At 43.7% G+C, this 15,528-nt stretch overlaps 1 protein-coding gene across 3 annotated transcripts in view; it reads right to left on the bottom strand.

Annotated features, from left to right (window-relative positions):
• The window catches only part of ADHFE1 (alcohol dehydrogenase iron containing 1), a 32,518-nt gene that overhangs the window by 8,142 nt on the left and 8,848 nt on the right, over positions 1 to 15,528 (bottom strand). For 2 of the 3 annotated variants that reach the window (XM_084785539.1, XM_084785541.1), the window contains 8 exons: positions 15,371 to 15,525; positions 15,013 to 15,209; positions 13,033 to 13,110; positions 11,285 to 11,390; positions 7,958 to 8,110; positions 5,961 to 6,059; positions 2,691 to 2,769; positions 2,388 to 2,484 (listed from right to left, as the gene is read on the bottom strand). In XM_084785539.1, the coding sequence (XP_084641665.1) occupies positions 2,388 to 2,484; positions 2,691 to 2,769; positions 5,961 to 6,059; positions 7,958 to 8,110; positions 11,285 to 11,390; positions 13,033 to 13,110; positions 15,013 to 15,209; positions 15,371 to 15,525 (964 nt within the window). The remainder of the gene's footprint in view (positions 1 to 2,387; positions 2,485 to 2,690; positions 2,770 to 5,960; positions 6,060 to 7,957; positions 8,111 to 11,284; positions 11,391 to 13,032; positions 13,111 to 15,012; positions 15,210 to 15,370; positions 15,526 to 15,528) is intronic. The other variant, XM_084785540.1, reaches the window with a different exon arrangement.

The following is a 15,528-nucleotide window of genomic DNA, read 5'->3' on the forward strand; positions in this document are numbered from 1 at the left end:
GTAGAGTGACAAAGCCAAGAAAAGAGGTGCTGAACAGAGAGAGAGGGCAGGAAAGACGGCTTGTGCCAGGATGAAGGGATGACACATTTGTAGGGGGCAGAGCTTATATGGCTTTCAGGGCTTGTCATTTATTGACAGCTAGAGGTGTGCGCATTCAATGTCTTTTCTAACAGCAGCACAGAAAAACATAAGGCTTTTGCAATCAGCCTTAGGTAAGGACATAGAACTACAAACGCCATACGTTGACCACCAAAAAAGGGAAGAAAATAAAAGGACAAAACTCTGTTATGTGTGACTGGGGAAAGAAAGGTTTCCTCTTTATATCTTAAAAAAATTTTTTTTTTGGTCCATGTTGCCAAAGGACAGGGGATTGTCCTTTTAATAAATGTCTCAGCTGCAGCTGGGCAGGACAAAGAACACCAGGACTCAGGGAGTACTACTCCCTGTGGAGATAATGATGCGAAGACGGTTGCCAGGGTTTGGAGATTTGTAAGGCCAGAAGTTTCATGACTCAAAGCATAAACAATAACAGAGATGCCAGTCTGGAAAAGGCACTGGGTTCTGTTCTCAGGCAGAGCAGTGTGCAAATTCCCAGGGGGAAGGGACCAGGTTTTCCCACCCTTCCTTAGCACCCACCCCATCGCCCATCTAAGTGGACCACCTGAGCTGCCCACAAGGCTAGCATTCTGCAAGCGGAGGTAGCATTGGAGGACCTGTAAACAAAATGCCTACAAGGGAGGGAAGCTGCCCACCCCCTTTCACCGCAGCATGCTGTAAGTCAGATCTAGGCCTCTTCCCTCTCTGAGAGTCAGAGCTGCCGCTTTAGTTCCAGGAAAAGGTAAACAGAAGCAGATACAGGCCAGGTGGAGAGCAACAGGATGAAAAGTAAACCGGGCCTGGAAAGATCGGTCTGCCATACCCAGCAGCAGCTAAGAGCAGATTAGGTGAGAGGCGTGACACAGGATATGGTGTTACAGTTTTCTGATCCTGGGATGGCTGCCATTGAACACACTGTACAAACTTCTAGGCTTTCCTATGAAGTATTTTTAGGGGGGAAAAAGAGAGAGAGAGAGAGAGAGAGAGAGAGAGAGAGAGAGAGAGAGAGAGAGAGAGAGAGGATGGGAAAAAGAAAAAAAGAACTGGTCTAGCTAAGAAAAAAAACCTAAGATTTCATAGAGAATCAATATATTTAACTGGCAATATAGGACAGCACTGAAATTCTTAATCAATTAAGAAGAAAACCCTGAGTTCTTCTCACTAGAGGATCTCACTAGAGGATCTGCCTTCTAGTAAAGTCCGTGCTGCCTGGAATATGCCCTGTAAATTCACTAAGTGGTTTTTTTTTTTCCATTTATAGTAGATCTAGCCTACAGTTTTGGGCCCCTCTCCCCTCTAATTTTTTTTACCATCTGCTTATTTACAAAGGCCAGACCTTTGCCCCAGCATGGCCACATTCCCCTCCCTAAAGGGAAAAGGATACAGGCCCCTAGTATCGCTGTCAGTGTGTTCCTAGGGCACAACTGCAAACTGAAGCCTGGGTTTGGCTTGAAGTCCTGGGCTTCTGACATTAACATTCACAGCACAGCACCTGGAGCCCGTGGGGCACACAAAGGACTGGTGTGCAAGGGGGCGGCCCGGGGGCAGCAGCCCTGTGGGAGGATGTCTGCGGTCAGTCCTGCCTGCCTCCTTGGGGATAATCGTTCCAACGGCTCAAGCTACGAGAGCACAATGAAGAATTGCGTTTTCATTACAGCCTTTCTCTTTCCACCCTCAGCAAGTAAGGGAATAGGATGTTTTACAAGTTAATCAAGTTCTCCAAGTCACCTGAAAAAAAAAAAAGAGTTCTTGTTTCAGAAACACACTAAGTTGTTTTTTTTTTTTAACCTCTTACTACGGTTATATATATAATTTTATATATAAATATATATATATATATTTTTTCTGTAAGAGTCGAAAGGCACAGTGACATCTTATTGGAGAGGCTACAGGGTGGCAAACAGCTTGCTCATTCAGAATTGCTTTTGTTTCTTGTTTAGCGACTCTGTGATTGGGAGGTTACTACTGCTTTCTTGATTCATTTTATCAGTGGCTCTGCAGAGCAAAACTCAGTGAGACCATTATTTGTGTGCCAAGTGGCACTTTTTTTTTTTTCAAAGAGGTGATCCCAGAACAAATAGCACCAGGACATACTTAATAGAAGCAATATTAGGGTCCCCATTTCATTGCAGATCCTTAGAAGCCTAAAACTGTTTAAGTGCTGTCTGGGGTTTTAGACAAGTCACTGACGTTTTATCACTGAGCTAAACTCCACAGTGACAACTTTTGTTAGTATTCCCAGGAAACAGTACACCTTGGAGGGCCACAGATTTGTGAGTGATGGTTTATACCTAGTATTTCTGCCGTCTCCAGGTGCCGCTCCGGAAACATCTGGGCTGTGAAGGTGAATACTGCTGGAGATGTGAGCACCACAGAAAGGCCATGGGGCTGAGGAGAGATGGACAGAGCAGCTGTTCCTTGTCAAGCCTCTAGCCACAACAGGAGAGTGCTCTGAGCAGTGTGGGGTGGGTGCACCTTAGTGGCAGGGTTCTTCCCAGTTCATCCCCACCCCCACTGACAAATATAGAAATAGTAACAATTATAAGATTTAATTGAGTAATTTATTATTAAATATATATATTTATATATTTTACCACCAAAGGGTGATCCACATTGTATTCCTTGGCCTTATATGTCTTCACTAAACCTGAAATTGGGTAAGACATGCCATGGCTGGAAAAGAAAAAAAGAATAATCTGTTGTCCACACACAGATATCAGAGTTCAATAACACAGACGTTGTTACAGGAGTGCCCCTCACATCTCTGGACTGTATTGTGTGTGCACCTCACAGAGCTCTACATGATGTGTTTCTTGGGTGCGGAGATAATACTGTGACGCTCTCCAAGTTTACTGAAGTCATTAACAAAACCTCTGAAACGATCAGACTCCAGTGATCAAAGAGTTGGACGCATTGGATAATATGCAAGCAGGATCCACTCGTGATACGTTCTGCAAACAGTCGACGGACTGTTTCAAATGTTGTGTATTAATGGTGCTGAATTATGAAGGACTAGTCTAGCCCGAGAAGCTAAGTTAATCAGTTCTATTTAACTGACTTTTCTTTTCCTGCTTTTTAACCGTTGCAAGTCTGTGCGCAAGCTCAGGGCAGAAGAGGACGTTGGGTGTCCTGCTCTACTATTCTTTCTTTTCTTTATTCCCTTGAGACAGGGTTTGAATCTAGGGCTAGGCTGGCAGCATCAAGCCCCGGAGACTCTGCGTCTCATCATGCCGGGGTTACAGGTAGTTGTGGCCGTGCTCAGCTTCAGATTTTTATGTGAGTGCTAGGATCCGAACTCCGGTCCTCATGCTTGCCCCAGAAAGCACTCTACTGGTTGAACCAACCACTCTCCAGCCCACAGTGGGTCCGTGCTTTTACCAGAAAACAGAAACTTTATATCCTTTTGAACTTTTAGGGAACAAATAGAAAAACATTGTAGTTTAATAGATGGTTCAGAATATAAATATTGTAACAAGTTAATGTATAATATTCACAACTGATATCGCAAAAATGAAATGCTTAACATGAGCAAAATGGGCTCATCCTTTTAATATGGACTACTGGAGGACTGCAAAAGATTTAATGACAAGTATTTTTGAAGAATTATACAAGTATTTATCCAAAAGTTCTCAAACATCTTTAAAAAAAAAAGAGAGATTTTTTTTTTGTCACATATATAGTGTTCTGCCTGCATATATGCCTGCATGTCAGATGAGGACACCACATCTCATTATAGATGATTACGAGCCTCTTTGTGGTGTCTGGGAATTGAACTCAGGACCTCTGGAAGAACAGACAGTGCTCTTAACCACTGAGCCATCTCTCCAGCCCCTATTCTCAGACATCTTGCATGAGATAAATTGGGAGCTACTGCTTCTTTGAGTTACTGGATCCTTTAAAACAGACTTTACCTTTCTTGGAATCAGAAAATTCTTGCTTAGTATGCTTTCAAGAAGTATTAGGGTTCATGTAGCTTTCGAAGGCATTTCTACAGCAACACTTAAAAACTTTGTTTTTAATAGTTGTATATGTTTCTTGTACAAAATAAAATAACTCATATTCCCTTTCCTTCTAGCCATTTTATGCATATATTTAATTTATTATCATACTGAACATGTAGTTTCTACATTTTTTTCTTCCTTTTTCATTCTATGTGTTTGTGTGTTTTGCCTGGATCTATGTCTGCGTACTCCATGCCTGCAGTGCCCATGGAGGCCAGCAAAGGGCATTTGACCACCTGGAACTGGAGCTGTAGAGGGCAGTAGACTGCCACATGGGTGCTGAAAATTGAACCTGGGTCATTTGGAAGAGCAGATGTTGATCTCTAAACAGCTGAGCCATCTCTCATTGCTTTTGTAGCCTAACATTCTTTCTGCTTGTTTTAAGACTGAGTCTCATGTAGGCCAAGCTGGTCTCAACATGGCTATGTGCTTGAGGATGACCTTAAACTCCTGATCCTCCTGCCTCTACCTCATAAGTGTTGGGGTTACAAGTGTGAGCTATTGTGCCTGGTGTTACATAATACCCTTTATGAATACATCCCTATATAAATTTGCCTTAAATATTATTCTTAACGACTTGACTTTATTCTTCAAGTGTTGTGTATTAGTTGAGTAATAACTATTGGAAATCAAACTGGCATCCAAAATTTTCAATTATAAATTACACTTAAGTGAACATCTTTATAAGGAAACCTATTGCACACACCATGAGTATTTATTTAGGCTAGATTCCTAACAGTGAAATAGTGGGCCAAGGGGCCTAAACATTTTGGGCTCTAGTACATCTCACTTACTTGCTTTGGTATAATAAATTCATGCTCCCTTGCTGCAGAGCTTGATGCTCACCACTGCCTTGCATGCCAGCGAAGCCTTCCTCTTATGGCTCAGCGCTTTCTTTCTTTCTTTCTTTCTTTTTTTCTGCTTTAAGGCTCTATTTCAATAAAGGTTCAGTCAAAGACTAACTTGGGACTATTACCAAGTTCTGATTTGTTCCCTTTCTCTTTTGTGTGTGAGTGATCAAGGAAAGATCCTGCATGTGAGAGTTTACATTACAAATCACAATAACCCTCATCTAATGCTGGTGTGAATGAAAAATGGTGTAAGCCCTAAAGGAGTGATGGTTTCTAAAAAAATTAATACAAAATTACCACAGATCCAGAAGTTCCATTAATTTGTATCAAGTAAGGGAAATTAAAAAAAAAAAAAAGCGCCCACAAAAACGTGTTACAGGACATGATTCATAACAACGAATGTCCACCAACCGGTATCAGGTCAAATAAAATGTGGTTTCTCCAAATGCAAGAATATTACTTGGCAGTAAAAAGAGGTGAAGTGCTCACACACGAGTGACCATGAAGCATCTAACAGCATCTAAGTAAAACACGGCAGACACAGAGGACCACGTGATTTCACGTCCATGACACACCCAAAATGGAGAATTCCAAAGAGATGGAAAGTTGTTCTGTGGCTTCTAAGCATTGAGGGAGGGGTGAGAAGTAACTGAGAACGTGGGATATTTTTTTTTTTTAAACAGGAGTAATAAAATGTTCTAAAACTAATGGTTGTAGGACTTCGTGCATAGAGTAAAAGCCATTGAGTTATATGTATTTTAAATGATCAGACTGTATGGTATATATAGAAACGGCATTTTTAAAGCTGTTATAAGAAATCATTAAAAAAAAAAAAAAGAAATCCATGACCTAATAAACTGAATTCCAATTAAGAAAATTTTTTGGGAATCTTAGATCCCTTCTTTGTATAATATATTTAAAAATTTCCACTTGTCCTTAAATATATATATATATATATGTAAATTTAGAGGCAGTAGTTTGAGTTAAGAAAATATATTGCACACTCACTCACCACAGATGAACACCAGCATTTCCAAAGCCAATGCCAGCAAAAGCACTTGCCAGGTGCATACTAGACCTTGCTTCCAGATCATCAGGATTATTGACAGCCCTGTGAATTATATAAATAAATACGTAGCAACACGCCAACATTGGCATTTCCTTCTGAATAAAGATCTGCCTTAGGGAAAGGCGAGGAGGGGGAATGTCACTCAACAGGAAGAAAAATTAGGCAGGCCGCTCAAACAACTCCTTGTCTTCCCAGTGGGAACTGAAGGCAAGCGTGTTTTTCTCACCAGCGATTTCACCAAGGGCAGAATAGGTCCTCTGTCAGCCCCTTACTGACAGGATGGTGCCCGGAAGCAAAGCCCTGACCTTGCACCGTGAGTGGTGCTATAGGGAACTGGGCTTTGCTCTTCTTCATGTGTCAGTCACCCTGATGTGTGTGAATGGGCTGAGAGGGAACATGTTCTCAGAAGGCACCCAGAGCCCTGTCACCCCAGGCTACCTGCAGGCCAAGCCAGCCAGCCTAGCCAGCTTTCTCTTTGTGACACTGATCCAAATGGAACTGTATGTTTTTGCTGTTTCAGGAGTCAGTTCCCATTTATTCTCACATAAATAATGGCTGTAAATATGGATACTTATATATTTGTATTCTTTAAAATATTTAAAGATTAATCAACTTTTAAAATATTTAGCTAGAGAGATGGCTGAGAGGTTAAGAGCACTGGCTGCTTTCCCAGAGGATCTGGCTTCAATTCCCAGCAACCACATGGCAGCTCACAACCATCTTCAACTCTACTTGCAGGGGATCTGCAACACCCTCACACAGATATACATGGAGGCAAAACACTAATGCACAGAAAATAAAAATAAAAAATAAAAGAAACCCTTGTCTCAAAAAACAAAACAACAAAGAAAACATTTTAAGATGGGCAGTGGTGATACATACTTTCAACCTCAGAACTTGGGGGGAAGGCAGAGACAGGTGGATCTCTGTGAGTTTGAGGCCAGCCTGGTCTACAAAGTAAGTTCCAGGACAGCCAGGGCTACACAGAGAAACCCTGTCTCACAAAACAAAAACAAACAAACAAATATTTAATTACAATGTTTGTTTTTAGATATGAAATCTTGTTACTTTAATCCCAGAACTTGGGGGGCAGAGGCAGGTGAATCTCTGTTAGTTCGAGGCCAACCTGGTCTAAAAGTAAGTTCCAGGACAGCCAGGGCTACACAGAGAAACCCTGTCTCACAAAAAACAAACAAATAAATAAACTATTTAATTAAAATTTGTGTGTTTAGATATGAAGTCTTATTACATTGCCCAGGCTGGTCTCAAATTGCTATGCTCTGCTTCAGAGTCTCCAGAAGTCAGGACTTCCGGTGTGTGACAGGACACCCAGATTGTATTTGTATTCTTAAATCTTTCAAAATCTTCCAGGAATCCTTTTACACTTTCTGTCTCCTGAGTATCTACATTTTATTTTTCTTGACTTTAGTTCATGTGAGCTTTCTCAATGGGTTGCTTCTGTGTGCCTTTTGGGGGTACAGATGACACAGTCAACATCTTTCTGTGTGGTCCTCATCTTTCCCAGTCTCACAGACATCTCCCTCATGCCAGCTTGAAAAAGTCTTGCTTTGTAACTCTGCCTGGTCTAATACTAACTAACTGACTGGCCTCAAACTCATGGCAATCCTCCTGTATCAGACTCCCAAGTTACGGAACGATAGGTGTGTACCCATCACGTCTGGCTAACCTGGGGGTTTTGGTGAGCAAACCTCTTTTCATTTCATCTGTATCCTTTATACATTGGGAACTTCAGTTGTCTTCTGAGACCGTTGCCTTTTTGGACCAAGGGGTCAACTTTTCTCTGGCCTCTCCTCAGAGCCCTTCAGATGTCACAGGTGACTGATCTGGTCATCAGACCTTTCAGCATCAGGCACGTCTGTTGTCACCTAAGAGCAGCTCATGAGTTTCTGCCCCATCTCTTTCTCTTTGTGGTGACATACCTCTTCAGATACTTAGCAACAATCCGCAGGGCGTGGACTGCCCAGATGTCGCTGATTGGGTTGCTGCCCTGGTAGGCTGGCCGTTGGATGGGGTTGGAAGGGCAGGGGCTCCGCATGCTGTAGGGAAGGGCTGTGTAGGATTCCAGAGCATGGCTGAAGAGAAATGTTTAACACACACACAGTGAGCACTGCCTCTCTCTATCTCTTGCAAAGCTTATTCTTATATAAGTACATTTTCAATTCTTGACCTGAAAAAAAAATTGCTATTTGAGTATTTCAGGGCTGCCTCCACTCACTGGCCTGTGCCTCAGCTGCAGGTGCAACTGGAGCATCTAGCTGGTGACACACAACGGCCTCAGTGGAACATGAGCGATGTTTTTCAGGGATCATAGCTCCAAGTGTTAGATAGTGAATTCACTCTCTTCTTCAGACGAGAGGCAGAAAAGCCACCTTTCGGACAAAGCATTAGAAGCTAAGGAAAAAAGTGCAATTGGAAGATGGATGCTGAGGTTTTTATAGTTTTCCCTGAGGACCGTAGAAGTGCAAGAATAATTGTTTACAATGGGAGGACAGAGCCGTACTAGTGGCTGGATCTGGAACGTCCCACAAAGTCCATGTGCTAAAGAAAAGAGAGGCCCCTCTGAGAAGTGGTAGAACTTTTAGTAGGTGAGGCTGCAAGGGGGAAGTTAGGCCACCGGGGACATATTGACAGGGATAATGGGAGACTCTTTTTGTCTCTGTTTGCTTTCTGGCTGCCATGTGTTCGTGCCACAGACTCAAAGCAATGAGGCCAAGCGACCATGGACTTACCCAAACCACAAGCCAGAACAAACCCTTTCTCCATTAAAAGTTTTTTTGAGTGATTTATTTACTTTTATATTTTATATTTTTTTGTGCATTCTTGTGACTGTGTGGTCTGTGTGCGGGTGTCAGAGCCCTGGGAACTGGAATTACAGACAGTTGTGAGCTGCCACGTGAGTACTGGGAATTGAACCTGGATCCTCTGGAAAATCAGCTAGTGTTCTTAACTGCGGAGCCATCTCTCTAGTCCCGACCTTTACTCTTGTTTTGTTTGCTTTTTGAGACAAAGTCTCTCTGTGTAGCCTTGGCTGTCCTGGACTCGCTTTGTAGACCAGGCTGGCCTTGAACTCACAGTGATTCGCCTGTCTCTGCCTCCCGAGTGCTGGGATTAAAGGCGTGCGCCACCACGCCCGGCCAACCTTTCCTCTTTTTAAGGTGATTATCTCAGATATTTTGTCACAGTGATGGAAAGAAAGGTGGCTAACAGGCAAGTATGGAACTCTCCCCTCTGGCCCACTTTCTCTTTAGGAAGTGAGGTCTGGGCTTGAGTCTTCATCCCCTTAGAGGTAGAATTATTATATACTTTATAGCCAGGAAGGGTAATTTTACTTCCCTTATTTCTAAGCAACTGGGAGACATCTCATCAAATTTCTGATAACGTTGAATGGGATGGAGTTAAACAGTTTCCTAGGCAATAGAACACAGTAAAGAACACAGACCAGATATCAGACAGACTAATGATCTAGACTCGTGGTCATGCCTGGCTCATGTGACCGCCATGATGTGACACTCACATGGTCTGGGGACAGTGCCAGGGCCTAGAGTAAGGTGCTCCTTTCCTCACCAGGCTCACAGTGCCATGGGGAAGATGGGCAAAGGAAAGGCATGGTGGATGCTCAGCTAATGCAGCAGGGGCTTAGGGCGGAGCTTCTAGTGTGTTGGCCGGATCAGGAAGCAGACAGCAGGACAGGAAGCAGAGCCAGGCTGTAACCCCAAAAGTCTTCCCCTAGTGACGTAATCCACCACTCAGGCACCACCTCCTCTAGGTTGCATGGCCTCTGAAGCAGCATCACCAGCTAGGGGCCAAGTGTTCCAACACTTAGATAAACACGTAGTAAAGGGTCGTGTGTGTGTGTGTGTGTGTGTGTGTGTGTGTGTGTGTGTGTGTGTGTGTGTGTGCATGTTCTTCCGGAAGCTTGTGTGAGAGAGATGGGAAGGCTGTGGGATGGAATTAGGAGCCTAAGGAGGCTACTGCAGTGGTCCAAGTAAGGGCCGAGGCTTCCTGAAGCCTGAGAAGACAGAACAGGTGCGAGAGAGTCAAGTGGCACAAGAAACGATCTGCTGACTGAGTGTGGGCGTGACGAGAGAAGAGGGAAGCTTATAGCAAGTCTTGCTCCTTTAGGAAATGGTGGATGCAAGAGAAACTAAGGTGAAAGATGATTAAGAAAAGGCCCCATGTCTTTCAAGTGCCATCATTTTAGAAAGGCACCACCAAGTGCATCCTGACATGGGATGTTAAGATGTGGTACTTTGTTTTTGTTTGTTTGGTTGGTTGTTTTTTGAGACAGGGTTTCTCTGTGTAGCCTTGGCTGTCCTGGATTCTCTTTGTAGACCAGGCTGGCCTCGAACTCACAGCGGTCCACCTGCCTCTGCCTCCCGAGTGCTGGGATTACAGGCGTGCGCCACCACACCCGGCTGAGATGTGCTATTTTGAAACACACTGCTGGGATGAAAAGTTCACATCATGTACAGATGTTATGATGGCTGGACGGTGGTGATACATACCTTTAACCTCAGCACTCAGGAGGCAGAAGTAGGTGGGTTTTGTGAGTTTGAAGCCAGCCTGGTCTACCTAGTGAGTACCAAGACAGTCAGGGCTATGCAGAGAGACCTTACCTTAAAAGAAAAAAGAAAAAAGAAAAAAGAAAAAAGAAAAAAGGAAAAGAAAAAAAAATCTTATTTCAAAGATACAAAAATGTAGCAAAATGTGCTTGTACCAGTGGATGAGCTATGGTGGTTTGAGACTTGCTGAAAGTGGAAAGAACCTGTGTGCTGTTCAGGGAGACGGTCACTGATGGCCTCGCTCAGGGACAGGGCCTGCAGTAGATATACAGATGGGATCTCGGCATGTCACAGCCAAAAGCACAGGAGCCTACTGCGAGCCTGGTCAAGTCACTAAGCACAGGAAACCTCTTTTTCTATTGGTGAGAGAGTCTCACGTTACACAGGGTTAAAAGAGGTGATAGTGTGAGGTGCTGAGAGCATATACCATGGGCCTACACCCCGGAGACACCAGCCCCTTAACTGATCTTCCCCTGGGTACAGACCTAAGCCTTCCCTAATTTGTGTGGCCAGAGAGGCAGGATTTCCTGCATTGACATTTTCACCTAGCTAGGGGTCAAGGGCAGCCAATATGAGGGGTGCTAGACAGTGTTGACCAGTGAAGGCTTGTCAGGACTGTATACAGGCAAAGTACTGTTCACAGCCCAGTCCCGGAAAGCCCACCCAGGAGGGGCCGGTACATACCAAAGGACGTCGAAGCCACTGTTGGCGACCACCTGGCAAGGCATGTGGAGAGTGTGTAGGGGGTCAACCAGTCCCAGGGTGGGTTTGATGGCTCGTGAAGCAATGCCTACAGACGAAGAACATTTTAATACATTAAAGATGTGGGCACCGTTATAAACTTAATAATCTTAGGGCAAAAAAAAAAAGTCAAAACAAAAGTGTGAGAAAAGATTCATTTTCATGTAGTGAGGCAAGAAGCAGTGGAAGGAGATTTGGGACCAGAACCCGTGCTTTCAGTGTGGTACCGTGCTGGCTTCCCCAGATCCCAGGAACCCGTGCTTTCAGTGTGTTGCTGCTCTGGCTTCCCCAGATCCCAGGAGCCAGTTTATGTATCCCTTTTAGCAGCTTGGAGGAGTGATGCCAGTGGCCCAGCTGGCAGTGTTTATACACAAGAACTACCAACTAGGGCTTATTTCTTATTCAATTCCAAAATGTTGTTTGCTAGCATACCCCTGGCCATTGTTCTACGCCTTGCTATGAGACAGTGGGCAGGTCACTTAATCACTCAGAGCTGTGGTTCAGCCCTGCATGCATGTGTACACACAAACACACACACACACACACACACACACACACACACACACACACACACACGGGGGGGGGTGGGGTGGGGGGGAGAGAGAGAGAGAGAGAGAGAGAGAGAGAGAGAGAGAGAGAGAGAGAGAGTTCTCAAGAGCTATAAGGCTAAAAAACCTTTTAAACATCATAAGGCTGAATTTATTTATTTATTTGGTTTTTCGACACAGGGGTTCTCTGTGTAGCCTTGGCTGCCCTGGACTCACTTTGTAGACCAGGCTGGCCTTGAACTCACAGAGATCCACCTGCCTCTGCCTCCTGAGTGCTGGGATTAAAGGTGTGCGCCACCATGTCCAGTGATAAGGCTGAATATAAGTGTTGATGTGGTTAAGGATGTCAAGGGATCATGCAATTTAAAATAAGAAATTACTCTGAATGTGTAGTTGAATATCAGCTTATTTTGCTCCAGACGCTGGAAGGAGTATATACAGCCAAACTTATTCCTACAGCAGCAGCCAAGAGTCCAAGAGAAGGTAGGCCCAAAATGGCCAAAAATGCAGAAAGTAGAACAGAAGTGACCTGGGGATGGGCCAGGAAGGATTGGCTGGGATGGAACCTGGGGCAACTGTAGAGTTGGGGGATTGTAGAAGCTTGATTTGCCAAAACCCATCAAACAGACCCTTGAAAAGTATACACGTTGTTGTATAACAACATGATTGGGTAAAATTAATTTAAAATGTTAAAAAATGTCAGAGAGAGGGAGAGCAGCTGTGTGTCATTGACCCGACCACTGATGTGGGCAGGAGCCTGGCCTGTTAAGACTCATGGCGTTGGGGGCTGGGAAGACGGCCCAGTGGTGAAGACAATTACTGCTTCTTCAAAGCACCTAAGTTGGGTTCCCAGCACCCAGGGCAAGTGGCTCAGTACTGCCTGTGACTCCAGCTCCAGGCGATCTGGCCCATTCTTCTGGCCTCAGCTATGGAGCTGTATGTGTTACACATACAGATAAATAAAAATACGTACGAAAAGAGATTCATGACACTTTGATAAACCTTTCAGGTAACTTATTTATTTTCAAAGAAACTTAGCAGACTATTTTCATGTATACTTGAGAAGAAAAAAATTGTGTGTTCTAATTAACAACACCAAAGACAATAGAATGAGACAGAGAGGCGAGGGAGAGAATTTCTTACCAGTTTTTACTTTCAGTTGTTCATAGTCAAAAATGGCAACCCCGGTAGTCTCACTGCCGGTTCCTGAGGTAGTTGGAACTTGAACAAGATAATATTAATATTAGAAAGAATCTGAGCAGAGGTTAGCAGAGATACCTCATTCTACCCCAGAAACAAGGAGCGAAGTTAGAAGAGGAAATTTGACTGATCTTGCTGCCTGCATGATATGTATATCTGTGTAACATATATGTTAAGGATGTGGGTGATGTCCATGCATGCATTAACATGTGATTGTTCCTATCAGCATGTCTGTGGCTACAGTAGCATACATGTATGCAATCTGTATCATTGCTAGCATTTATATATATGTGTATATATATATATATACACACACACATATATACATACATATAAAATGTTTAACATACAGTATGGTATTCATGCTTAATATAGATCAAATCTGTCTGTATTAACATGAAGTCTATTTAACATTTACTGGACTTCTATATCTGTGTTAACATGCCCGCATCATATACATAGCTGCATTAACACGTATGTATGGTTAATATTCATGGGTGTTTAATATGCATGTTATCTGTATATATACAACTGCATTTGGTGAATTTATATTGAACATATGATAAATTAACATACATGTATGGTTAATATGTATGCATATTTAACACACATGCTGTCTGTGTCTGTGCAAATACATTATGTTGTCTGTGTCTGCACTAACATGAATTTGTGTTGAATATAGGATCTCTGTTGTAACACACATATATGATTGTATGTTGTCTGTGTCAGGTTTTTTTTTTTTTCTGAGACAGAGTTTCTCTGTGTAGCCTTGGCTGTCCTCGACTCACTTTGTAGACCAGGCTCACAGCCATCCACCTACCTCTGCCTCCCTGAGTGCTGGGCACCACATCCGGCTGTGTCAGTTTTAACGTGTGTGTGTTAATCATGCCTGTGTGGGGAGTCTGTGTCATATTAGCAGTGATGAGCTCTGGGACGCCTGGCTCTCTAGAGCCAGAGAGAGATCAGTTACCCCAGCACCTCTGGTAGGGACGCTTGCACATCCTGTCTCTCAAAGACATCTTTCTTCCCTCTTGGCGGCAGGCATAGGAAGGAGCTGCTTTTGCTGGGCCCTGTGGTTTTGTAGTTCTGACAAGTTTCTAGGCTTTACTAATCACCTCTCTGTGTGATGCCGGCATGGTTTCGCCAGTGGGTTCCATTTGCCAGACTCCAATTACGCTGCTCCCTGCTGACTCCTCATTCACGTCAGAGCAGTTGATGAGCCTCTGACTCCTCAAGTCCCTACCATGGCCGTGTACAGCAGGGGCAGAAGAGGGAGCAGTTAAAAGGAGGATGGTACCCTATTCCCAGGTAGTATATTTTAACAACAGAACCTCAGTGAGCAGTGTGCTAATGGCTGTAGAAATGAGAGGGAAGAAAAGACTAGAACACCTCAAGTCCCTCTGGGGAACATTCAAGCTATTTTTGGTTTGGATTTGTGCACTGGGCAGTCATGGAACAGATGTCTTCCAAAATAACATGTCCATGCTGGCCACAAGTCACGCAGACAGGGAACTATAGGTCAGCCGGGAGCCATTCTATTGACGAAAGGGTTGAGTCAATGAAAGAACACAGCAAACGTCCTCAAACTCCACGCTGCTGGGAAATGAGCCAAAGCAGACAGCTCTGCAGACGGCTTCCAATGGGCACCAAATATCAATGAAATAAAAAAATGTCCCTACTCCACACAGTGACACCATGGCCTACAACTTCAGGTGTCCTCTCACTGACCCAAATGGTCTATCTGCCATGATGCAGGTCAGAATTTTCAAATGAAGAGGTAGCTGCTGTCAGTTTTGGTCTCTAGATGTGCACTGGTTCGAAATGAACAAAGCAGAGGTTCTGGAAATGTAGATTAAAAACTTCCTAGCTGGCATGGCCCTTCTATGCTAGTTGTGAAATAAAGTGAAGGAGCGGAGCGTTTACCTGCGATCAGAGGTTTAAGAGGCACAGTCACCGGCTTCCCCTTCCCAATGGGGGCGTTCACATAGTCAAGGAACTCAGAGTGAGGGCTGGACGCATACAGATTAGCAGCTTTACAGGTATCCATGGTGGAGCCCCCACCCACAGCAACATAGGCATCAAAGGCTCCCTTTTTGGCAAATTCAATTGCATCCATGAAGCTTAGAGAACAGAAAAACAAAGGAGCATTATGTTATATTTAAACAAAACACTGACATGCTGTGAAATAAGGCCTGGGACAAATTTTCAATGCCAGACTTTTTTTTTTTTTTTTTTTTTTTTTTTTGCTTCGGCTTAAGTAACTAACAAGCATTAGCATTACCTTCCATCTGTAGGTTCCACCCTCACGTCATCATAAACCTGAAAGCTGACGCCATTCTTTGACAGGGAATCCATTACTATTTGTACAGGAGGGAGCCAGGAGAGGTTCTTGTCTGTCATCAAGCAAACATTCTTAGCTCCCATATTCTGTAGATCCTA

The sequence above is a fragment of the Acomys minous genome, assembly GCF_964271855.1.
Source record: "Acomys minous genome assembly, chromosome: 1".
Lineage (NCBI taxonomy): Eukaryota > Metazoa > Chordata > Mammalia > Rodentia > Muridae > Acomys > Acomys minous.